The sequence below is a fragment of the Cokeromyces recurvatus genome (assembly GCF_025118155.1).
Source record: "Cokeromyces recurvatus strain NRRL 2243 chromosome Unknown BX663scaffold_14, whole genome shotgun sequence".
In the NCBI taxonomy this organism is placed as follows: Eukaryota; Fungi; Mucoromycota; class Mucoromycetes; order Mucorales; family Mucoraceae; genus Cokeromyces; species Cokeromyces recurvatus.
In genome coordinates, this window is record NW_026251400.1 from 348,732 (window position 1) to 373,914 (window position 25,183).

Genomic DNA, 25,183 nt, shown 5'->3' on the forward strand with positions numbered 1-25,183 from the left:
TAATAGCAAAAAAGCTATTTTAATGGATAACTCATATTTGCTTCTTTGATGACATATTCCCCCAAAGCATCTTGTAGCATATAGAAAAGAGAAACATATTGATATATAAAGGAAATTTGATAGCAGCAGAGGGATAGAATCGACTAACAAATTATAATTGCAAATTATAGTATATTACTGTGTCATTTAAAAGAAATAAAAATAAAAAATAAAAAATAAAAAAAAAAATTATATCTTGTATTTAATTTTGATTGGAGTGCATAACCCCCGGTTGTTTGGAGGGATAACTAACTTTTTTGTCTCTAATAAAGCACCCCCTTACTCTCTCTCTCTCTCTCTTTCCTTCCCCTCTCTGTTGCTTATATGCTTAAAAATATACTTTTTAATAGTAAACGAGGATTGGCCACTATTTCTCCTCTTGTGATCAAGAATAGTCGCATTCAGGCATCTGTCATCTTATCTCGCACACCCCAAATCACTCGTGACGCTACTCCATTTGAAAAGGCCTATTTTGATTACCGAGAGAAATTGGAACGTCAGGAATCAACTACTACACCCACTGAATTTTATTTCAAAAAGGGCTCAGTTGCTGAACGCCGTTGGAAGAATGATGAAGAAGCTCGTGAGAAAGTTATGAATGATCCTACAAAGTCGATGACTGAAGCTGTTGAAGAATCCCGAATTAAATGGGAAAGCGAAAATGAGAATTTGGTCGCAGCTAATAAAGTTGAAAAACTTGGACGAGTTACAAAGGCAGATTTAGAAAATGATACAAAGAGTTTAGATCGTGCTTTACAAAGAACATTGTACCTTGTCGTTAAGAATACAAATGATCCCCTGAACCCCTGGCAGTTTCCTCAAGGACCTGTCGATACTTCAGAATATTTACACGAGGTATATATATAAAAAAAAAATACATGTATACTTAAACTTTTATTATTCATTGAAAATAATACTCATAATGATTTCAATATAGGCAGCAAAGCGTACATTACAAGAGCAATGTGGAGCTGATATGGATACCTGGTTTGTTGGACGTCAGCCTATTAGTATTTATAAACAGTCTTCAACTAAAGGACAAGATAATGGAGTAAAGACATTCTTTATGAAGGCACGAGTATATGCTGGCCAAGTTAAACCTGGTAAAGATATTAGTGATTTTGCTTGGTTAACAAAGGAAGAATTAGTCAATACATTATCTCGAGATTATTATAAAGCAGTCAAAGATAGTTTAGGTGATCTTTAAAACCTGCATTTTTTAATTTATTAGAATTTCTACTATGTACATAAATATTATATTTTTTTTTTATTATTCAAATATATAAATGTAAAGAGGATATACACACATGCATATACATTTATATATGTACATAGTATGTATTTATTTCAAGTGGTCATCAAATGACTATTAGATTGGGAATATTTAATTGGGGAATTTATATTGACAGGAGTGGTATTTGTATTAGTAAAAGATGATGATGATAATGAGGAAGAGGAAGAATTCGAGAAGAAGCTATTACGCTTATTTCCTTTTAACAATTGAAACATTTTCTTAAATCCAGGCTTTTTACTACTGGAGGAAGGACTACCACTGTCATTACTTGAATTCGTTGAGGAGAATGATAGCCTTGAATTACTAGGAAGCGATAATAATTGCTGACTTTTATCTTTAACGCCAGTTATTTTCTTTTCCCAAATCATACTTGTTCGATGCTCTTGATAGCATGAATCACATAACAAATCAGAGGTTCGTACCTTATCAGGCTTTGGCCAGCCTGAGTATAGATTATGACATTTTGCACATTCATACTCTACTTGAAGTTGACCCCATCTCTGTACTGCATATCTCTCTGCCTCTCCATATTCAAGTAAAGCTAATTTAAAGAACTTTATAAAATCTTGATTTGGATTCATTACTTTCTGTAAAGCATTGACGTATTTTTGAATTGTTTCAATAAATTGTGTTGTAGCCTTTTGTACACTTAAAGCTTGATTCTCATCAAAGCTTTGCCAGAACTTACATGCTTCATGTAATTTGAAAACCAGCTCTTCTGTATCCTTTGTTTCTTTCTCTAAACTTTGTTGTTGACTCATAAGTTCTTGACTTTTACTTTGATTTTCAGCCAGTGCTCTAGCAAGTTCATTTAAAGCGCCCTGAGAAGCATCAACACAAGTTCGAATCTCGGATAATTTCTCTTCTGCATCCAAATTTTTATCTCGAGCCCTAACATACTTTTTCTTGTATTGAGCTGCTATAAGTGGGACATGATAAAGTTGATGATACTGTCGTTCTCGCTTTGACTTTTTGTTTCGTCTTTGTTCAGCATATTCTCGCATTTCGTTCAATTCCTCTTCGAGCTCTTCTAGTTCTTGTTGAACACAGATACGTCGAGAGGCAATAGCGTCATTATCTTTTATTATATAATTTAGGTCGCACTGTATCTGTTGAATGTGTTGTTGATTATCCATTATCTTTTTTCTGTATTTATATTCAATCGCATGAACGACTTGATAAAAAATTTTATTTTTCTTTTGTCTAGCTTCCAATTGATCTTCTATTTCTCGTAGTAAAAGCATCATAAATTTGAATGCTCCATTTGATTTAGTTGAAGGTATAGAAATGATAAATTCTGCTTTGTCTAAATTAATCGGTGTCATTTCATACTGTGCTTGGATCATTTTTTTTTTTTTTTTTGTTTTAATAATAGGAAGAAGAAGAAAAAAAAAATTAAAAAAAAAAATAAAAAAAAAAAAATAAAAAAAAAGAACAATTATACATTATCACTATTTTCGCCAAGAATATAAACAACTAATGTCTATTTTAGGAGAAGTTGCACAGAAAATTCAAAGCGAATCATACATGCAAGTTTATTTTATACAAGTATAGCAATGAATAATAATAATATTATTAATAATAGGCCTAAATATGTCTAAAGAATATTTATTTATTTACAATAAAAAGAATAAGTTTCGCTCTTATATAATGTTTGCTTTGGTATTTTAATTTTCCATGTCCATGTTTTCCATCTTGGCTTTCTCGGCTTTGATAGCTTGAACTCTCTTTTTGGCTTCGAGGGGTGCCAATTCGATATTTTGATTGACAACACGAATATCGTCTTCCTTCTGTAACTCTTTATTACCAGCCATACGATTCTTATAGAAGGCTCTTTCACGTCTAGCACGAATTTCTTGTACACGTTTCATGGCTTTAAGTGTTGTTGCCATCAAGTTACGATCATATCTTACAGGAACATTGCGACGTTTTTCAAATTCGAATGTAGAATCCTACCGAAAAAAAAAAAGTTAGAATATTCCATTATACTAGATCAATAAAAAAAAAGCTTTAAACATACAATAACCATTTCTTTTCCAGACGCTTTTCTGAATGCCTTTGTCCAGCGGACCTTACGAGGATTACGTTTCATCTTGAAATTTTTATGACATTTAGATCTACAGAAACGGAAAGTCTAGAAAAATAAATAAATAAATAAATAAAGATTAGATCACATTGGGTTACAAATCATTTTTCCTTAATTACCTTGCTGTCATTACGGACAAACATAGTACCATGACCAGGATAACAGGGTCCAGAACAAAAATAACAACGAGTAATGTGCATTGTTTAATATATTACAAATGAATTTTTTTAGGAAATGAAAAATAAAAAAAAAAAAAAAAAAAAAAAAAAGATAAAAAAAAAAGAACGAATCCAAAACCTTGAAGCATGACAAATTCGGAATTGTGGCTTAGATTATATAAAAAAATGTTAATTTCTACCCGCAGTTTTCATATACAAATGTAATTTTTTTTTTTTTTTTTTCTTTTAACTAATAGATCTAGATCATCAATTAGATAACATGGAATATCATCCCGAAATTGTCGAACAATTAATGTATGTAAATAGTTATATTTTATATTTTATATATTTTAACTAAATTGTTTGTTTTATATAGTTTGGTAAATAGCTAATTTGTTTGTGGACTTTACCGCAGTAAATAAAAAAAAATAAATTAACCATTAAATATTATATAGTGTCCAGGATGTGGTGCGCCAACTCCTCCTAATGCTGCTAATATGTGTGTTAACTGTATCCGTAATGAGGTTGACATTACAGAAGGAATTCCTAAGCAAGCCACTCTTCATTTTTGTCGTAACTGTGAACGTTACTTACAACCTCCTGGTATTTGGGTTCCTGCACAACTTGAATCTCGAGAATTATTGACACTTTGTTTAAAAAAATTGAAGGGTCTCAACAAAGTGAGGTTGATTGATGCAGGTTTCATCTGGACAGAACCTCACAGTAAACGTATCAAGGTTAAACTTACGATTCAAAAGGAAGTCTTTGTAAATACGATTTTACAACAAATTTTTGAAGTTGAATTTGTCGTATCAGGTCAACAATGTGAAGAATGTACCCGTTTAGCTGCACAAAATACATGGAAGGCAGTGGTTCAAGTTCGTCAAAAGGTGGAACATAAACGTACTTTCTTGTATCTTGAACAATTGATCTTAAAGCATAATGCACATAAGGATACAACAAATATTAAAGAAACAAAGGACGGTATTGATTTTTATTATGGTTCTCGTAATCATGCTATTAAAATGGTTGAATTCTTAAATGCCATTGTTCCTATGAGGTAAGAAGAAGACTACTATAAAAAAAAGGGTGAAACTAACGTTGTTATCATAATAGATACAAAACCTCTGAACAACTCATATCAAAAGATATTCATACAAGTGTCAGTAATTATAAATTCACTTATTCTGCAGAGATTGCACCTATTTGTAAAGATGATCTCGTTTGCATACCCAAAAAGTTAGCTAATAACTTTGGTAATATCAACACACTCTTAATTTGTACACGTATCAGTAATTCAATTCACTTGTTGGATGTGAACACATTAGCTACAGCCGATGTATCTACTACTCAATATTATCGTTACCCTTTCCCTGCCTTGGCAAGTGCTAAGTCTATGATTGAATTTTATGTGTTGGATGTAGAACCTTTAGGACCTGTAAATAACAAATATGTTCTTTGTGATGTTCATGTCGCTCGTATGTCTGATTTTGGACGAAATGATGAAGAATTCATTGTCCGTTCTCATCTAGGTGCTATTTTATCACCTAGTGATACTGTCTTGGGTTATGATCTCTCTCGTGCTAATTTTAATAATGATGAATATGATCACATTCATCAAGGTGACTTACCTGACGTTATCTTGGTTCGTAAAACATATCCCGCCCGTAAGAAGAAGAGTAAACCAAGAAATTGGAAATTGCAACAATTGGGTAAAGAAGTTGATGAAATGTTACCTCGCAAACAAGATCAAGCCAAGATTGAAAATGATATGGAACTCTTCATGCGTGATATTGAAGAAGATCCTGAACTTAGATCCACAATTAATATCTTTAAGAATGTCAACGTACCCGCTGTAGAAAATAATACTATGACCGATGATGAAGAGGAAGAATTACCTGAAATCTCTTTGGAAGAAATGTTGGATGAAATGACAATTAACATGGATGATCCTGATGAAGATGAGGAGATGATGCAAATGTAAAATAATTTTATTTTTTTTTTCCTGTACACATAATAAATATAGATTATTGTTCAATCCATTTTTTAATAATTGATTTTGATTGGCTTATACAATTTCTATAAAAGAGCAGCCCGTTTTAATTTTTTTTTTTTGATGACTTTTAACATTTTATCGTAAAAATGCCTAGAAACTGTAAAATATTACAGACAAGTTAACAACAATAGACTAATATCTATACATGTATGTTTTTCTTCTTTACATAAAGATTATTGTGATTTTTGCCAGTGCACTTTTCCAGATAATGTAAAAAATAGAAAGAATCATAATGAGGGAATAGCTCATGTAAATAATCGTAAATTACACTATGATTGGTATAAAGGTGAATATATAGATAAAATAACTGTCTTGAAGATTATTATTAAATTCAAGAGTTATAGATCCTTCTATATTTTTACAAGAACAAATAGCCAAACCACCTTGCAGACATTACCAACAATATGGATATTGTGAATTTGGAATATTATGTAAATACAGTCATATTACATATGATCCAAATACAGGTAGCATGTTTGTAACAATGTAAATGAAGCAATATTAAGTTCTTTTTCTTTTTTTTTAAAAAAAAATGGAACAAAAAAGGTCAATACATATATCCTCCTGAGCTTATTCAATGGTTTCAACTTCAACAGGAAGAAGCGCTTTCGTCCACTGTTAATCTAGAAGTAACAGAAAAAACTAAAAAAAAGAGAACACGATACAAATTACCCTCTGGATGGAAAGTAAAAGACTTGCCTCCTTCTCTAAAACCACCTCCACCAAAACATGGCTATGATTGGAATCAGGTGGGTTCATGGTCTTGACAGTTGTATTTTTATCTTTTCACGTGATCCTTGAATATATGCTTTTGTATTATTTATTTTTTTTTTCTTTTTTATTAAATTTGTCATGATTACTATTTTTTTTTTTACCCCTCTTTTTTTTTTTTAAGAAAAAAAAAATATGCGCTTTATTCATTCACAATTAATGAATTCATTTTTAAAAAGTAAGACCATCAGATATGGACATTTAAGGACTTTTCATTCAACTGCTCTTCTCAAAAGACATAATTATTTTGACACCTTCAAGTTTGTAGAGAGATTAGAAAAAGAAGGCTTCACAAGAGAGCAAAGTGAAGCTATCATGAGTTCTTTGCAAAAAGTGATTTCAGAAAGTATGACTGACTTGACAAAAATTATGGTATCTAAAGCAGAACGAGAGAAGGTATAGTCAGAAGTATATTTCCAAGTTAAAATCAATCGTTAATTTTTATTTTTTTTTTTTTCAAGCTAGGCTGTTTACGCCTATAGAGTCGATTTGGCCAAGTTAAGATCAGAAGTTCAACTTATTGAAAGGAATGATTTTACGTTAATGAAAACAGATATTGATCGGTTAGAAAATGAGCTAGAAAAACTAAGGCAAAAACTTCGAGAAGAAATTTCAAGAACTCAAGCTAACGTTCGATTAGATTTAAATCTTGAAAAGGGAAAAACTAGAGATGAAGCAAGTGCGCAAGAAATTAAAATGAAAGAAGCAGATACTCGAATAGAAAGTGAAATATCTGGCTTAAGAACACAAATGGAAGCTATTAAATTCCAAATTATGCAATATATGATAGGTACAATGACTGGTGCCGGTGCATTGTTTTTGGCTTACCTTAGAATGTTCAAATAATAATAAAAAGATTTTTTTTTATTTATTTAATTATAAAAAAGGTATATATAATCTATCGACCATACTTTTGCCATTCCCATTCACGATTATCAAGTGGACAAACCTGACGACTCTTCAACCAACGGGAAATGCAATGGAAATGGAAAGCATGCTATCATTTATAATTTAATTAGTTATAACCCAATAAAAGACGAAATAGACTTACATTGCAAATACCCCAAGCAACTGTACATTCTTCAGATGTTGCTGATGCTTGATTAGCTTGACATTCGATACCTTTACACAAAAATAATTGAATACTAGCTCTTTTAATTCATTTTTAAAATCTTACATAAATCCATAATATGATTTCTACAAATAGCACAATTATCGACGACAATATCTATATAATTACAAGGTCAGTTTGATCTTTGTTTTCTTGAGTTATGAAAAGAAAAATTATTATTTATAGCTTACCCCAAGCCCAAAGTGCAACTGCATTCCACTATCAACATGTATAAAAAAATAAAATAAAATAAAATAAGAAACGGGAGATGCTGCGAAAACAAATGTTGTTATTATTACCTTTTTCACTTCAAAACGAGGCTTTTCTTCTTTTCCCTTTCCTTTAAGTCCATCACTAGTTGATTTGTCTGATGATCCTGCATTTGTAGGTGGATCAATATCCATGGGTGCTGACATTTTTATAATGTTTTTTTTTTTTTAATAAAAGAAAAGAGATTTAGAGAGAATGCATATGGACAAACGCGTTTATACAATTTAAGGCCCGCTTTCAACGTCATCGATAGTAGTTGATATTTACTTTTATATTTTAAGTGAAGTTATAAGGGAAGATAAATTTATTTTTAACACGGAAATGCATAATTTGTAATTATAGCATCCTACATCATTTGATCTGTTTTCTACATTCTAAATCATATAGGCAATAGTCATTTCTTTTTTTTTTCATAGACAAAGACCTTAATTTGTCACCATACCACATGTTTTGTAGCCACAATGTATCCCTTCTTTTACCTCTTTGTTTTTGTTACGTAAAGAAACTATTAGTTACTATTACGTTTTTTTTTTATCTAATACAAGCAGAAAAGATATAACAAACTTATCAAAAGGAAAAGTTAAATTATATTATGAACTTTATTTTTATTCAGGAACTTCTAATCCCTCTTCTGCCATCCAAATCGATACTATTCTTATACATGCTTGTGCAATTAAATCATCGTCTAAACTTTCCTTGGTGCCTTGTTTAAATTTAAGTAATTCCATAACAACATCCATAATCTCAGATAAAGTTGTACGAAGTTTAATCAACATTTCAGGGTCCATGCCGTTAGATTCATAATTAATAGCTAAATATTCCATAGCTGCTTCCAAGATTTCAAAATAAATAGGCACCATCAAAATTTGACGCTTTTGACGCTGTTCATTAATAATTGTTTTTTGTTCATTATGTTCTCGAATAACTCGCTCATTAATATCATCAATCATCACTTTTGATTCAATTGCGATCAAGTGAATTAATAAAGCTGGGAAATTGGCTACTGCAAAAGCCTTATTAGCAGGATCATTTGGATTATCTGAAGAAGCCTTTTCTTTCCTTCGTTTCGCAGCTTTTGTATCCAACAATGATTTAAATAGCCAATCGTTACCAAAATAGCGTAACAAACAACTAATTAATATAATAGCCTTATCTCTTTGTTCGTCGGCTATAAAATACAAAAGTAAATACAAAACTTTGTTTTTACTTAAAAATATAAAATAAAAATAAACTTACGTAATTTACTACTCAAGATTTGTCGTAGACCACTTAATAAATTATCCAGCCAATTGTCAAGTTTCTTTTCTTGTTCACGTTTAACCTGTTGCATGACCTAAAAGAAATAGCTATAGTTTTTTTTTTTATTTTACTTCGTTTTTTTTTATATTATTTATTTACCTCTGTTGGGATATCAGTTAATACAGAACTCAAGATATCCAATGCTTCAAATTTTAATTTTTTTTGATTGTTATTTAATGTATTTGATAAAATAGAAATCAAAGTGTTAAGAGAATATTTTAAACTCGAATATAAACTAGGAATCTTGGTTTCATTTAGCAGTTGACATGATCGAGCATAAACAGACTTGATCAATTCGGAGCATGCCTCACGTTCATCCTCTTTATTAGTCTCTAATAAAACCTCGAAAATATTTTTGAGAACATCAGGATCTAACATTTTTACGAGACCTTCCTTTTTGATAGCTACATGTAATAACACTTGTGTCACTTCTTTTGTAATATCGGTTGTATCATTAGGTGTTAGTAACCTTGATAAGGCTGGAATCCTATCAACCATGGGTTGTTCACTTGCTAATGACTCAAAATGAGCAAAACAACTAAGGATGTTGACTGCGATTTCTTTCAAGACAGGATCAGGTACTTCGGAAGCCTCATTATGATCTACAATTAAAGGTTTAGGTAACCATAAAAAAAAGAAAAAGAAAAAGAGAGAGAGAAGTCGTGTGTCTTACTTGACCGAAGTAATCGTTCAATAAATTTAAAGTTCATTCCTTTGAAAACTTTTTCAATGTCTTCACTTTTGTTCTGATCGAGTAATCTAGGTAGCATTAACATGCCTACAAATTTCGATTCGTCTGAAGCTGAAGGAACAATCATTGATAAACAACGATCGATCTCTGCTGATCGATCTTCTGAAGAGCTTGAAATATTCATGTATTTTGTATAATTAAAAAAAAAAGAAAGAAAAAAAAGAAAGAAAAAAAGAAAAAAAAAATGCAATCAAGACTATAGGAAATTTATTTTATTAATAAAAAGAGAGCGGAAATAATAGATAATTCACCATTGTAAGAGATTACTATCTCCTTTCCCATAAATAATATTAGCCAGTACTTTGTTCTGTTTCAAGTTGAATCGATGCAATGTATCATCCGTTATATATTCTTTATTCAAGGAATCCATGTCATTCATATGCGCTTCAAATAATGAGTAAGTTGCCTCGAAATTTGAGCGAATAAAACTAATGTGTATTACATGAGGAAAGAGGTTTAAAATCTTGTATAGGTAATTTATTTGCGTCTTTTCAGGTAAATCAATCAATGTCAGATGCGTCACTGTAGGCAGACTATTATCTGTAACAGTAGTGTTTATAACAAGAGCTATAGCAGTTGCCATATCCATTGTCAGATCTACTAAGGATGACGACAGAGTAGCTGAACGACAAATGTGCCATATCCAAGCTGACAAATTATTATGTGAGCAATATTTAAGTTTAGAGACATTCAGTGATTGAACTGTCCGTCGATAATGGTTAAGACAAGAAAATTGGCTCAATTGATTTAAATCACATGACGTTTGTGATAATGATAAATATCTCAAATGAGCTGCAAAACGAGCCAAAGCATTAAACCCGACAGATGTTAGCTTTATGCAGCCGGTAAGGTCCAGTTCAAGAAGCCGAATGTGTCTGAACTTGGCCAAGGCTACGATTGCTTTGTCTTCTAAATAAGTATTATATTGTACGGAGACGGATTTTAGTTGATCACAGTCTGTAGCCATTGCTGCTAGTCCTTGTCCCTTATGTTTTAACAGTCCATCTAGCTTTACTTTGTTTAGTTGTCGACATGCTCGAGAGATGATAATTAACATATCATCATCTACGTTTGAACAGTAGGATAGATTCAAATAAAATAAATTAGGTAATGTCCAATTCGATGATGGTAATGATCGCTTATTTAAATAGTTTGCATTTGACAAATTAAGTGACTGGAGACCTTCTGAACAATAGTCAATAAAAAGTTGAAAAAAGCGAGGATTAACGCTCTCATATAGACTTTCTTCTATAATGGATAAATCAATTTTTTTCACTCGTGAAGCTGTTACTTTTCTTAATAAATGTAATTGTGAAAGAAGTCTGTTGAAAATGTAAAGGGAGTTATGAATTTTAGCTAATTTACTAAAGTTAGGCTCTTTCCATATGTCATTAGAAACAATTTCGTAAAAACTGGAGTTCAATAAAGCACAAGTCAGTAGGTCTTTAATTGTAAGTTTATTCTTTATGAGTGGGAAGACTCGATACAGTTTATTTTGCCTTTGTGCAATATATAATTGTATGGTATTATTAACTGAAATACTATTTGCTAACTGTAGCTCGTTATTATACATGTATAGAATTGAGTTATTTGTTGGAAAATGAAAAGAGAAAGAAATGTGTGCATTTGAATATGCAGTGTACTAAAAAAAAAAAAAAAAGTGCTAAGCAGATCATGATTGTGGTATATTCAATCACAGCCTGAATATTATTATTTAAAAAAGTATCCATACCAGGAAAGCACAAAGAAAATAAAATTTGATTGAATATCTTTGTTAAGAACATTAAACTTATCTTACTCTGACTGCCATTGCAACTAATATTGATTAAGAAGGCTCGTAAAAAAAAAAAAAAAAAAAAAAAAAAAAAAAAACAGAAAACATATTATTTGAATGAAACGATATAAGCAGTTCATTCAGATATTCTTAAGGACTCAAATGTTAGGCGTGGCTACGATAGTCTAAGCGGCGGCTACGATATTGTAAGCGGCGGCTACGATATTGTAAGGCATGGCTACGATGTTCTAAGCGGTGGCTACGATGTTCTAAGCGACGGCTACGATGTTCTAAACGACGGCTACGATATTGTAAGCGGTGGCTACGATAGTCTAAGCGACGGCTACGATGTTCTAAGCGGTGGCTACGATAGTCTAAGCGACGGCTACGATGTTCTAAGCGGTGGCTACGATAGTCTAAGCGACGGCTACGATGTTCTAAGCGGCGGCTACGATAGTCTAAGCGACGGCTACGATATTGTAAGCGACGGCTACGATATTGTAAGCGGTGGCTACGATAGTCTAAGCGACGGCTACGATGTTCTAAGCGGTGGCTACGATATTGTAAGCGGCGGCTACGATAGTCTAAGCGACGGCTACGATATTGTAAGCGGCGGCTACGATGTTCTAAGCGGCGGTGTGATATTTCTTTTAAAATATTAAATAAAAATATTAGAATAAAATAAATAATATTAAGACAAAAAGAGTCAACGAAACCGAACAATAGTTCCAAAGTCAATTATTTTATTTATAAATTTAAATTGATGGGATATTATATAAATTGTTAAAGAGGTCTTGTTGTGGTTTAGGTAAGTTTAGATGATTAAATAGAAGTCAAAGAAATAAAAATAAAAAGAAGATAAGACAGAAGAAGTACGTTGAGACTTGTCAATAAGTTTATTAAAAGTAAAATCAATACAAGTATTGTTCTTAGTTATAAGTTATACAAAATAAGGGTGAATAATGTAAGAGTATTTATATATTTTGTGAATAAGGATGATGAGTAATAAGAAGATAAAAATATAACAAATTGTATTTGATAATATAATTATAGAAGGATTACTAAGAGTTATAATTATAGATTCATGTCTTTAGTATATATTTATTTTTATAACTAATACGTGTATTCTGAGTAGAATCAATTATTACGCGTATTTGTATTATTCTTAGTTTACCCCAGTTTAACTTGTATAAAGTTATTTTTATAAATTTATATTCAGCAGAACAATAATAAAAGAAAGTATATTTTTAGATGTAGGACTTTTTATTAATTAATTATTTTTCTATACAAGGGTAAATATACTAAATATGTTTATAGAGAAAATTATTATACAAATGCACTATGTATTCTATTATGACTATTTATCTTATTGAATTAAGTTATAAATCTTACAACCATGACAGGTCTAAGGATAAGATGTAAATCGGAAAAATGTTAGTTACGACCGTCTAAGATATGTTGTTGACAATGAAGTGTTAGTGATTTTAATATTATTACATGGAGCGGATCAAGAGAGAGTTAGGATAGAATTCCTTAAATAAATTTATGATCCGCATGTTTAATCATGAAACATGACATTATAAGTCGGCTCATGACATAATTGAAATATAAATAAAAAAATAAAATAGAAATAAGAAGTACGTTGAGACTTGTCAATAAGTTTATTAAGAGTTAAGTTCAATATCCATATTGTTATTCTGTTAATAAGGGTTAATAATGTAAGAGTATTTATATATTTTGTGAATAAGGATGATGATCAGTAATAAGAAAATAAAAATATAACAAATTATAGACAATGATTATTAAGAGTTATAATTATAGATATAGATATAGATTCATGTCTTTTGTATATATTTATTTTTATAACTAATACGTGTATTCTGAGTAGACTTAGTTATTACGCGTATTTGTATTATTCTTAGTTTACCCCAGTTTAACTTGTATAAAGTTACTTTTATAAATTTATATGCAGCAGAACAATAATAGAAGAAAGTTTATTTTTAGATGCAGGACTTTTTATTAATTAATTATTTTTCTATACAAGGGTAAATATACTAAATATGTCTATAGATAGAATTATTGTACAAGTGCATTATATATTTTATTATGACTATTTATCTTATTGAATTAAGTTATAGATCTTACAACCATGACATGAGAACGACCTTGTTGGCTCGTGTCTTGAGTCCTCTGTTGTTGTCCCTGCCTTTCAGTTTGGACTTCTACTCTTTCAGTTTGTCTCCTATCCTCCCTGGAGTGTTTAAATAATTAAGATCCCTTACTTGTTGGCAGTCTTAATGATGATCATAATGATTAATTTATCCCCCATTTCCCTCCTGCCATTAGATAATGTGCTTTCCGAGCTCATCTTCGTAATACATCAATAATGATCAAAAGGTTGCTTGTATTTAAAATACCTATAAAAATATAAAATCTTCAGCCTATAACCAATAGCGTAATCCAATTTCTAATTTTAATTTTCAGAGAAGTATATGCATACAAATGATCTACAGCTGGGTTGTTGGCTATTTCCATATAAGGAAATCCCTCCTACTGGGCATTGTGTGACAAAAATCCTTCTTTTAATCTAACGATGGTAGAGAGATTTTACAAAACGTCTTCATTATGTAAAATATTACATTATATAATAATAACGTTAAGCCTCATAGTGCATTACGTCGTGCTGAGATTAGTGGAAAAAAGTGATTTTTTATTGTGTGCGTGTTGTGATTGTAGTAGCCTTTATAATTAAGTTAATAGAAATAAACCATCATTTATTATATAATAAAGAGGTTATTCAAATAAAACTAATATATCGCGCTTCACAGCATAATATTCATTCTACTCTCAGTTTTGATAATAGTCATTGTTTGAGTATTCGAGCATTAAAAATAATTATATACATTATATTATGTAATAATAATAATTCAATAGGATTATGACTGTTATATTCAATTACATAATTATTTATAAGTCATACATATTATATATAGATAGCTATAAAGATAAATGTTGTTATGTAATAATATCTTATAGGATAATAATAATAGTAGCATATAAATAATTGGTATTGCTATAGCTGACATATTCACTGTGAATTAATATTGACGCGTCGCTTACCCCAGAAACAATAATTTAATATTTTTAGTAACAGCGACAGCTCAGGCAGAAAAGAATAAAAATAGATCTTATTGTAGGCAGAATTATTCGGAGAAAATATTTATGACTAATGCTTTATTATAGCAATATTTGCTTATCCAAATCATAGTTCTATTAATATCACTTACCTTGCAAAAACATATAAATAACCCTTTACTTTTTCACATAATTTTTCCTTGTACAATTTTTGTATTTTTTTCTTAATAAAAAAACTACGCGAAGTTTTCACAGACTTGTCTTTTGTTTTTTCTCTTTCTTTAACTTTTTGCTGTCAAAACAGTGCGAAATTCGTCATATTTATGAACTATGATAATTTCATAGGAATGATACATTGTTACGTCGATTCGTTTACGTGATATAACAATTATTATCTTTGGTTTTCATATAAATATAAATAGAAAATAAAATCCAATTTTGATTTTTAATGCACAGGTTTCGGTAGCAACTGTATAATATTTTTTATTTTGGATATTTTACAAGGAACATTACAACGATGTTGTACAGCATGACTACGATGTTGTTGGTTTATTGCCAAATCAGCTGTTCAAAGTACCTTTGTTCATAATACCCTAACTGCTATGTATATTACTACAACAGGAGGACATTTAGAGATACCGCATAGGTGCCCTTTAGTTTATACTAGTCTTACGTTTAGTTGTTTGTCGTTTTCTTTTTTTTTTTCTTTCCATTTATCTTTTTTTTAACCATCTTCCTAAGATTTTACTATGACAGGTACGTTTTAAAATAGTGTTAAAGTGACTTCATTGATTTGTAACTGTATATATTTGGTATATTATCGTCACTGTTAGACAATATTCAAAACGCTATCACCATTTCTTTGCAATGCACTCCCGGATCGGATGTAGCAAGTAAACTATTATTTAATCACGACGAAATTAAGCACACTATAGTCAGTTCTTTGACAGGTATATTACGTAACTAATAAACATTTTATATATAAAATATTGAACTAAAACTACTCAAAATAGATGGTAACATTAATGGAAAAATGTATACCATTGCCAACAATGAACATCCAGATGGTAAAAGATCTGATGTTATATATATCCCTAAAGAGAAACCGACGGAATCAACCAGACCAATTACGGTTGAAATCCAGCAAACTCTTGACTGGGCGTTTTTTAGAAGACTAAACAGATATTGTCTCAATATCTGTGATAAATATAAGGTTATGCCATTTGTTATGGTATTTGCCATAAAAGGCTTTTCAAGTAAGTCTTTTATGAATGAATTTGTCTTGAATGAAGAAGGATATTACACAATATCAACAAATCTTTGGGCAAAATCATTGAGAATTTACACTCTTGATTCGATTGCGGAAAATGTCAGTATAGAAAAGCTAAATCCAATTATTGCTCTTGCGTATTTCCTTTGTGCGCAAGAAAAGTCTATAATTGGATTAGAGTTATGTGACAGCGTCCATCTGCAAAAGCTATACTTGTTAGCATACAAAATATTTGAAGAAGCACAGATGGAACAAAAATCGACTACTGACATAGTAATTGGTTCATTGAAAAATGCTGAAAAGCAGTTTGAAAAAATCCTGAAATGTGCTGAATCAGGAGATTCAAATCAGATAAACAAAATAAGAAAGTATGCTGCAAATGGGGCACAATACGTTGGAAAAAAAGAAAACTCCTAGAAGAGGAAGAGGGGGAGTGTGTAACCCCAATAGAAGAAGATGAAAACGGAGATATATTGTTTGTTAAACAATATATTGAACGTTTGGATGGAAAGAGAATGGACTGGAGAGCTTGCTACTCGGAAGGAGTAGAAAATGGATATTTTACTTTGTATAATAGTTATTTATCATTAAAGGGTGCCTATCATAAGAATAGGTTATCATAAATAATTATGTTATTTCTTTTCTTCATTTATTTATTCTGATCAAAAGATGTGAAAGAAAGTTTTATTACAGCGACTCACAAAAGTGTGGCAATGTTTTATGATTTCTGTCCTTCCTTAGTGCACAACATAAATGAAAAAAGATATATTAATTGAAGTATTTTTAATGGAAAATTGACATTATTTTTATAGCTTCTTAGTCTTATTTATATGCATGAATGTTCAATGTCATTTTATGCGTTTTAATCATTTCGCTGCATAACAATTTTTATTTTAAATCATTTAATATCATTATTGAATTAACAAAAGGTTTATTTCTTATTTGATATCGTTTTTTTTCCTCGAATTCGTTACTAACTTTAACAACATTCCTATTAACACATAAATCATCACATACAATAGAATGAGTTCAATTCTTTACGTTAAAAAGATGGATATTTTAGCAAAACTTAATGCTAAGGAGACTAAATATACAAGAAATTGGTTCAAGAAAAATAAAATAAATGTCCTTGAATGGCCCTCATATGCTCACCTGATTTGAATCCAATTGAAAAACATTTAGCCTTATCTGAAGTGCAGTGCAAGCTTGCTGTCTATGATAGGCTACCAAAAAAAAACATGGTTGAGTTATGGGAGCACGTTGCTGATGTTTGGTATAATAAATTTACAGCAGAACTATGCTTGAAACACATAGAAAGCATGTCAAGACATGTTAAAACAGTAATAAAAAGTATCAAGTACTAAACATTAAAGATACGTTATTTATTCCATTGTCTCAATAAACTATTTGCATTTATACAACTTTTAACATTATATAATGTATATATGCTATAAGTATTATAAAAAAAAAAAAAAAAAAAAAAAAGAGAGAAGACTTCCGTCTTTCTGCTAGTATATGCTATATAGTAATTTGCTAAATATATTCATATTTTCTTTTATTTCATTAAATATGATACTAATAATCTCGGTTGAAGTGATATGAAAGGAAATTAACTATTAGCGTGATTTTCAAAATAAAAACGAATGGCATTATATTTAAAAAAAAGTAAAATTCATTGACAGAAAAAAAAAATCATGTTATTTTAATCACCTCTTACAAAACCTTTATAATGAGCAGCGGTCAGATTAAGAATATACCGTATATTCAACTATCACAAACATAACGTCACCAAGATGTAATCGTTCATGTTGCACTTCTGAATCTATCACGAGGTTTATATTTATTTGTTGTATACATTAGCAAAATAAAAAGAATTATTTAACATTAAGTAGTGATAATGTGACACTCAAATTAATTGCTCTGTAGAAGGAGAGATCAATTGTTAGACACACAAATATAGGCTGTATATCATTATAATATGGTTGGCAGTAGTCGTTGTTAGTATAATTAAAACAATAAATAAATAAAAGGAGCGACTATAGAAAAAGAGATTATGAAATACAATAGAGCTGAAAGGATATACATTAGAATATTGATTAATAATGATTTATATAGGGCTTTAGTATGACTATAAATATTGTATATATGGATTGTTGTATGATCAATTTACAAAGATTTATTCTATAGAAGAATAGGATATAAGTCCCTGATTTAAAGTGGTATAGATTTGTTTTCCTGTTTTCTTATCATCAGCTAATATCTGATATGAATCGCCTTGTTTATTGTGAATCACATAGGCATTGGGTACATATGTTTCTTCGTCTTCATCTATTCTTCCAACTCTTTTGATATTTGAATAAGGAATAATAGTCATGGCTTCCTTTTGCTATATAAATTTAACTTGTATGAATACTAACATGTATTAAAAGATAAGGATGTTTATTACCATTTCATCTTTAAAGAATACTAAGCCATGTGTATCTATAATAAAATATCGACGTTTCCAAAACTATTCTATTCAAGTTAGATATACAATTTCACTACTAGGTACTTTTTTATTGCACATGTACCTGACAAGTATTCGTTTGTACAGACATAAAGCCTGTCATAACTATAGTTCGACAAGTCTAGAAATAGGGTGTATATAAATGTATATATATAAGTTCATCTGTTATATGATAAAGACAATGATGATCTAAATACCTCCTTTGGCTTTTCGACTTTTTTATCAGTTTGACTTTCTATTAAAGTACTACTAGAATCTTTTAAAGTCTTTTTTTCTTCTTTATGAAAACTCTTTTCTTCATTAGAAATGAGAATAGGTTTGATAGAAGGTGGCTGCTGTTGCTGTTGCTGTTTTTTTAATTTGCGTTGCTGTAATTCTTGCTGCCACTTTGGTATTTCCTTTCTTTTTAATAATTCATTCTCATTGAATGATTTATTGATAAATTTTTCCTCTCGTTGTTCATATTGGGATTGTCTAAATCTTGCTTCTTCTAATTCCTTTTTCTTTGATAGTTGGTATTGTAACATTAACTCTGTTTGTTCTTGAAGACGTGTATCAGGATCTTTATCTGTAACAGAAGGAGAGTTTATGAATGTATGATCATCTGTAGTAAAATGATGATGATGATGATTAAGAAGGGAATAATCATTCGTAAAAGAAGATGAAGCAACAGAGGTAGGTGTAGAAGGTGTAGGTGTAGGTGTAGATGACATTCGATCGGACATAGCGTCTTCATAAAATGATGATGGCTCATCCGTTAGTAACGCTGTAGTGTTGAGTTGCAAAATAGGATAACCCTCTACGGGTGAAGATGTCCCTGATCTTCGCTTTTGTTGTTGTTGTGATAGATTAAAAGAAGATCGTTTCGAGACAAGTGTTGATCTAGGACGAACCTTTTTCGCTTGATGACCTCCTAACTTTAATCGTGTGTGTATGTTTGTGTCACTTAAATCAGATAAATTAGAAGCAGTAATCTGTGCATGAGAGATTTTCAAAATATTAGCAATGGTTCGACTATGTACAAGCGCTCTAGCTTCATAAAAAAAATAAATAAATAAATATATCATCAGTTTATAATTGCACATGTCTTTATAAAATATGTATATATGAGTACCTCTTCGGACGCCACTAAGCAAATATATACATACATGTATTTCAATATTAAAAATATAATTTTTATTCTAAATAAAAAAAAAAATCTATCATTATTACCTTATACTGTCTGGTATATAAGTTATTGAAATAAATTTATCTTCAATCCTGACATAACCAAATAAGATTTCATTTGTTAAATTATTTCGAAACTCGCTTTATAAAGAATGATTACTATACAACATGATATACTGTAATAATTATGTCCTAACCTTAATCCATTTATACCAGTAGCATATAAAGAGATTATATCTCTAGTATCTTTATAACCTAATATTAACCTTTTTATTTTTTTTTTATAATATGTAATCATCATTACACTTGTTATTATTTATTCTTACCAGTTTATAGGCTCATCTTCAGTCATTGCAATGTAAGCATGACTTATTCGAGGATCATTAACATTACACATTTCTCTATTTGAATAAAAGAAAAAATAAAAATAAAAATAAAAAAATAAAAATGATAATAATAAAAAAAAAAAAAGAGATGATACTTATTTATCTTCTGTAGGACGAAAGGAAGTGCTTATAATTTATAAATGTCATGTACAACACCAGAATTTATTTCTCGTGTATATCATTTACACAAAAAGAATAATTTCTCGCTTTTTTTTTTTTTTTTTTTTTTTTTTTTTTTTTTTTTTTTATTAAAACGTGGTATAATAATGACAGTAAATGTTACTATCAAGACATATTATATAACCTTTTGTATTGACCATTTATATATTTGTGCAGAACTTTCCCCTTTCCTTTTGTTTAAAGCTCAATAACAGCTTTACTTTCAATAATGGACAGCTTTCTAAACTTTTCAAGCAATTCGTACATTGATGAAGACTTCTTTTTCTTTTTACTTTGCTCTGTAGGCTTTTTTTTTTCTTCTTCTTCTTCTTCAATAGCATGCAACATCTCCGTATTTGTCATCCTAACGAGTTTAGTAGAAGCGAGTTCAATATGTTCAAAATCGACCAATGTCATATAGACCATATGGCGATGAGCATGTGATTTTCGTAACTTCAAAGATACCTGTACATGATCGAATAAATTAAATTGTATAGGGTTAGGCAAGTCAGTAGAATGAACAGAGATGCTGTTCGGCATATCGATTTCTATTCTACAATTGGGAATAGTTTCATTTTCATCTAAAAGAAAGAGAAAGAGAGAGAGAGAAAGGTTAAAGATATATTGACAGCCTATTTTTTATTTATATATGCATCTATTTTTACTACCCTTAGTTTCCTTTCCAGTAATTAAAGACAAAGGAACACTTGGTTCACCATTTTTATCCTTAAGATACACTGGCCCCTTTAAACCAAGTCTAAAGAAAAAAGGTTAATTCAATAATTTTGATTTTTTTTTTTAATACACTTTACCTTGGCACAAATACATAGAATCCATTTGATCTAATTTCTGAAATAACACCTCTTTCGATAAGTGATGTATCATTAGAAGTCTAAAATGCACAAAGACTATTAAGTTAGTACTCATTTGATTACTTTTATATATATACATATTTATATACTTTACGTGCTGTAGTACATAAAGACTTTGAAACAATTCTGTGGAATCCTAAGGAAATGTAAATATTCATATATGTCTATATTAAAAATTGAGATGGATCAAATTACAATCTACTTACTCTTTGAGCAAACTTGGACTCTCTTGATTTTAAATTTAGATTTTCACAAATACTAGCAATGGATGCATCTTTAAACATAACAGATCCACGGTCATGATTGTCCTTTATGGCAGTTGGATCCTGAACACATGTAAGTAATTGTCGATGTGCAATGATATCTGCATATCTACGAATAGGCGACTAGATAGATTCTGTTAGAATATGAAAGATGATACACTTTTTTTTTACTATATACATACTGTAAAGTGAGTATAAAATTCAAGTGCTAAACCATAATGATAGTATTCATAAGCTGGGTAATGACCAGAAGATATATATCCTGCTTCATTCATGGCTACAGTGGCCATGGTTTTTAATAATCTTGCTATTTCAGGATCGTCTTTGCATCCTCTACTAATCTCCTCGAGTGACTGAGCTAATGTTTTATTAGATGAAAAGTCTATTGAAAATCCCTAAATGAGTCATTTATTAGTCCCATGATACAAAATGATCATTATTATTATTATTATTATTTACTCTGCTTTTTGCTGCTTTCACTAGTCCTTCAAATTGGCTTTTAGTTGGAGGTGGATGGTGTCTAAGAATGGCAGATTCTTTAAAGCCTTCATAAATTCGTTTACCAACTGATGCATTTGCTAGAATCATAGCTTCTGCTACTAATCCATGAATCTCTAAACTATGCTTAGGAAGTAAATAAAGCAAAATTGAAGGGTTAAGATAATATAATAAACTATCTCTATCTCTATTTTCTTTTCTTTAATATAAATATATATGTATGCATCTATATTTGTACATTTATAATATAATAAAAGGATATTTATATCAGTGATTTCATGTTGATCTGTAATTTTAAATTTGACTTCAGATCCTTCTAACTCTAAAGCACCTTTAGCTAAGCGTCTTTCCTATTAAAAAAAAATAAAAAGGTTAGTATTATCCTCACTTTTTTTTTGTTTTTAGTTACTCTCATCACACGTAGAACTTCTGCAAGCTTTATAATACATGGTTTTAATTTTTTACATAAAATTGAGTCTAATATAAACTAATTACTAACTGAACATAAAAAAAAGATTGGCTTAATAAATAACAAACCTAAACCAGTTGCAACACTTTTTCCATCTAAAAGTTGTTGCGCTTGTTCATATTCCATTTCACAACTTGACCTTATAATCGATCTTCCAAACCATGTGTCCAAAATTTGATAATCTTTGTTTAATGTCCAAATAACAGAAACAGCGTAACGATCGACTTTATGTCTTAAGGAACATACTCTTTCACTGAGTACAGATGGAAGCATATCAAAGCGTCTATCTGCTAAATAAACGGTGGTTCCTCTGAATATAGATAAACATTAATAATGAAAAGTAGAATAAGAGGAATAGTTTCTATTTTTTTTTTTTTACCTTGATTTTGCTTCTAGATCAGTGATATAATTTTCTTTTACAAAGTAACTAACATCTGCAATATGAACACCGAGTTCGATTTTTCCATCGTCTAGTTCTTTTATAGAAAGTGCATCTGGAGAAAGAAGAAAAAGAAAAAGATTCATTTATAATTACTTTTTTTTTTGTCTTTCCTTCTATTTTAATAATGTACCATCAATATCTTGACAGTTAGGAGGATCAATACTAAAGACAGTCAAATTTCTCAAATCTCTTCTTTGAAGTATTTCATCCTATATAATAATAATTAGATGATTACGAATCTATTTAAAAGAAGATAAAGTGGTATAGAATATTACCTTTTCCGGTGTCCATGGATTTTCAGTAGTATCGATTGGCATTTCCTTTAATGACATTTCACTAAAACCTTGACTAGCCTGAGATACTGAAATTGAATGTTCAACTAAAATAGCAGATATCTCTGTATCCAATTGATGAATGGGACCTAAAGAACGAACAAAATGGCCATTTGGATATTGTGAATGAATTGGCCTATAAACCAAAAAAAAAAAAAAAAAAAAAAAGTAGAGTATTAATAGTTAATAATACTATATTCTATGATATGATATGATATTATAGATTACCAATTATCAATACGAACAACTATACGTTGATTTTCAATAAGTTTGACATCTTGATATTTTATTCTAATCTTTGGAATAACAGGATCTAACGGAATAGCTAAATGAATTGAACCGCCTATTTCAGAACTATCCTCTTGAAGTGTAGCCACATAAGATCTCCAATTACGATTTAATACACCTACTACACGTCCTGTTGGCTGAGTTGCTGTAGTTATCGAATTCTTTAATCTATTCTCTTCATATTCTATACACTAAACATATTAATAAGAAATTCCAAAAAAAAAAAGATGAACATTAAATCTACCATCTTCTGTATTACTCGTATCAAAAGAAATATCATTTGAAAGAGTAGTCCAATTAGTTTCAGATAATAACTCTACTACAACTAAATCTCCATGAACTATTCAAAAAGGGTTTAGTTTACAAAAATAAATTTCTTTCTTTTCTCCCCCATTTAAGTTTACAAACCTGAGCGATTACGATTTTCATTCCCGATAATTAAAATATCTTTGCCGAGATATCCTGATCCAGTTACATAGGCTTGATCTCGATTATCTTTTTTACAACGTAAAATACCAGAATAATAACGACTCGACTTTATACCTATTTCAAGTTCATCGATAGGCTTATACTGTGTGTGTGTGTATATATGATATATGTTAGTTTTGTAGATGACTTGTATGACTACCTTCTTTATATATACATATATGTATACATACCTCGGTATATCCATGAACAGCAGTTGTACTTGATCCATGTGATAGTTTTAAAGATAACCTAATTTTTCCATCCTCATTGTTATCTTCTAAAACAACATCAGCTAAAACATGTACAAGATTCTGTAACAAGCTATTATCTTTCCAATACAAGTCCAAATACTCTTTTGTCGTCATCACATTCACATCATTTGTTTCAGCATGGTGTACTTCAGAGAGTAATATAATCTTCTTTTGGTGATGTAAATGTGCGCTGTACCACCGAGCTAACTGACATAACGCTCTCCAATCACGGTCTGCACTTGTTTCATCTGGCATTCTTGCTATCTTTGTATCTTTAAATATTTCATTATAAAACATAACACTCTTTCTTCTCGAGTCATTCATAATTTGACGAAGTTTACGATATGTTTTAAGTTTATCATGCTGTTGAAGCTATGTAATAAAATACAGTCATTTATTCGTTTGTTTGTTTTATTTATTTATTTATTTATTTATTTATATAAAAAAAAAAAAAAAGATGAGACATGCTTACATTCATGGTTACTGTTTGACTAAAAATAATACCAGTAACTTCTTCTTGTTCTAAAATTTCTAAATAACGCATAATAACCTATTTACAGAGAGGAACACGTTAAAATAAAGTAAATAAATAATAAATCGATAATTTTAATTTTTACTGAAATATCGGGTATAATATAATGGTCTCCACTTAACAATGTTTGTTGTTGATCATTTTGACAATGAGAAGGGCATTCTTCTGACAAACAAGGAATGTCGGTGCGTACATATTCTGTAGAAATATGAATTGTTATCTATTTGTTGTGTGTATGTGTGTGTGTTTTAATATATAAACATACGTTCTCTAACTAGTTTTATGATGGCATTACTTCTTGTCTTTTTATAAAACGCTCGATCTGTTTTAATAACCATTGTTAATATGAATATAAAAAATAGCACGTAAACTGTGTGTTTTTTTTTCTACAAACAAGTGTATTTTATTTAAAACAACTCACTTATTATGCACAGTCACATGTAATAAAACGCTAAAAAAAAAAAAAAAAAAAAAAAAAAAAAAAAAAAAAAAAAAAATCACTGATCTAATAACAACTGACAACAATTATAAAATGT

At 30.0% G+C, this 25,183-nt stretch overlaps 11 protein-coding genes across 11 annotated transcripts; 5 read left to right on the forward strand and 6 right to left on the reverse strand.

Annotated features, from left to right (window-relative positions):
• Positions 1–266: 266 nt before the first annotated feature.
• On the forward strand, positions 267–1,435 carry BX663DRAFT_511016 (39S mitochondrial ribosomal protein L46-domain-containing protein). The gene is made up of 2 exons (XM_051527836.1): positions 267–894; positions 977–1,435. Exons 1-2 carry the CDS (start codon positions 364–366, stop codon positions 1,244–1,246), a joined length of 801 nt encoding a protein of 266 aa, XP_051382411.1. The 5' UTR covers positions 267–363; the 3' UTR covers positions 1,247–1,435.
• Positions 1,329–2,695, reverse strand: BX663DRAFT_511018 (uncharacterized protein). Its single transcript, XM_051527837.1, has one exon. The coding sequence runs from the start codon at positions 2,677–2,679 to the stop codon at positions 1,387–1,389; it is 1,293 nt and encodes a 430-aa protein (XP_051382412.1). The 5' UTR covers positions 2,680–2,695; the 3' UTR covers positions 1,329–1,386.
• A 205-nt stretch (positions 2,696–2,900) lies between these two features.
• BX663DRAFT_511020 (ribosomal protein L24e-domain-containing protein) lies at positions 2,901–3,680 on the reverse strand. Its single transcript, XM_051527838.1, has 3 exons — positions 3,539–3,680; positions 3,354–3,467; positions 2,901–3,285 (listed from the first exon to the last, which is right to left on the reverse strand). The coding sequence occupies exons 1-3, from the start codon at positions 3,617–3,619 to the stop codon at positions 3,001–3,003; spliced, it is 480 nt and encodes a 159-aa protein (XP_051382413.1). The 5' UTR covers positions 3,620–3,680; the 3' UTR covers positions 2,901–3,000.
• A 156-nt stretch (positions 3,681–3,836) lies between these two features.
• Positions 3,837–5,698, forward strand: BX663DRAFT_75170 (NMD3 family-domain-containing protein). Its single transcript, XM_051532316.1, has 3 exons — positions 3,837–3,892; positions 3,954–4,637; positions 4,694–5,698. The coding sequence occupies exons 2-3, from the start codon at positions 4,075–4,077 to the stop codon at positions 5,559–5,561; spliced, it is 1,431 nt and encodes a 476-aa protein (XP_051382414.1). The 5' UTR covers positions 3,837–3,892; positions 3,954–4,074; the 3' UTR covers positions 5,562–5,698.
• Positions 5,699–5,807: 109 nt separating this feature from the next.
• BX663DRAFT_435717 (uncharacterized protein) lies at positions 5,808–6,400 on the forward strand (the record flags this gene model as incomplete). The annotated part of the gene is made up of 3 exons (XM_051523140.1): positions 5,808–5,919; positions 5,972–6,100; positions 6,180–6,400. Coding segments are annotated over 3 exons (462 nt in total), but the record flags the coding sequence as incomplete, so codon positions are not given.
• Positions 6,401–6,773: 373 nt separating this feature from the next.
• On the forward strand, positions 6,774–7,250 carry BX663DRAFT_435558 (uncharacterized protein; the record flags this gene model as incomplete). Its single annotated transcript, XM_051523127.1, has 2 exons — positions 6,774–6,800; positions 6,870–7,250. The coding sequence occupies 2 exons, from the start codon at positions 6,774–6,776 to the stop codon at positions 7,248–7,250; spliced, it is 408 nt and encodes a 135-aa protein (XP_051382416.1).
• A 52-nt stretch (positions 7,251–7,302) lies between these two features.
• Positions 7,303–9,959, reverse strand: BX663DRAFT_435294 (Neurochondrin-domain-containing protein; the record flags this gene model as incomplete). The annotated part of the gene is made up of 8 exons (XM_051523111.1): positions 7,303–7,401; positions 7,456–7,526; positions 7,707–7,734; positions 7,815–7,882; positions 8,447–8,916; positions 9,018–9,106; positions 9,184–9,675; positions 9,867–9,959. 8 exons carry the CDS (start codon positions 9,957–9,959, stop codon positions 7,303–7,305), a joined length of 1,410 nt encoding a protein of 469 aa, XP_051382417.1.
• A 20-nt stretch (positions 9,960–9,979) lies between these two features.
• Positions 9,980–11,481, reverse strand: BX663DRAFT_511032 (uncharacterized protein). The gene has a single exon (XM_051527839.1). It carries the CDS (start codon positions 11,406–11,408, stop codon positions 10,083–10,085), a length of 1,326 nt encoding a protein of 441 aa, XP_051382418.1. The 5' UTR covers positions 11,409–11,481; the 3' UTR covers positions 9,980–10,082.
• Positions 11,482–15,477: 3,996 nt separating this feature from the next.
• Positions 15,478–16,641, forward strand: BX663DRAFT_511034 (uncharacterized protein). Its single transcript, XM_051527840.1, has 2 exons — positions 15,478–15,500; positions 15,578–16,641. The coding sequence occupies exon 2, from the start codon at positions 15,778–15,780 to the stop codon at positions 16,429–16,431; it is 654 nt and encodes a 217-aa protein (XP_051382419.1). The 5' UTR covers positions 15,478–15,500; positions 15,578–15,777; the 3' UTR covers positions 16,432–16,641.
• A 1,549-nt stretch (positions 16,642–18,190) lies between these two features.
• On the reverse strand, positions 18,191–20,084 carry BX663DRAFT_435409 (uncharacterized protein; the record flags this gene model as incomplete). The annotated part of the gene is made up of 9 exons (XM_051523117.1): positions 18,191–18,400; positions 18,461–18,523; positions 18,585–18,641; positions 18,736–19,269; positions 19,393–19,553; positions 19,635–19,648; positions 19,733–19,828; positions 19,885–19,953; positions 20,014–20,084. 9 exons carry the CDS (start codon positions 20,082–20,084, stop codon positions 18,191–18,193), a joined length of 1,275 nt encoding a protein of 424 aa, XP_051382420.1.
• Positions 20,085–20,311: 227 nt separating this feature from the next.
• On the reverse strand, positions 20,312–25,033 carry BX663DRAFT_511057 (DIS3-like exonuclease 1-like protein). Its single transcript, XM_051527841.1, has 20 exons — positions 24,913–25,033; positions 24,733–24,845; positions 24,588–24,665; positions 24,056–24,487; positions 23,805–23,967; positions 23,641–23,736; positions 23,337–23,580; positions 23,052–23,244; positions 22,907–22,985; positions 22,714–22,828; positions 22,403–22,644; positions 22,275–22,342; positions 22,128–22,215; positions 21,827–21,999; positions 21,550–21,762; positions 21,311–21,490; positions 21,199–21,240; positions 21,045–21,124; positions 20,901–20,989; positions 20,312–20,813 (listed from the first exon to the last, which is right to left on the reverse strand). The coding sequence occupies exons 1-20, from the start codon at positions 24,983–24,985 to the stop codon at positions 20,431–20,433; spliced, it is 3,144 nt and encodes a 1,047-aa protein (XP_051382421.1). The 5' UTR covers positions 24,986–25,033; the 3' UTR covers positions 20,312–20,430.
• Between the last annotated feature and the right edge of the window lie 150 nt (positions 25,034–25,183).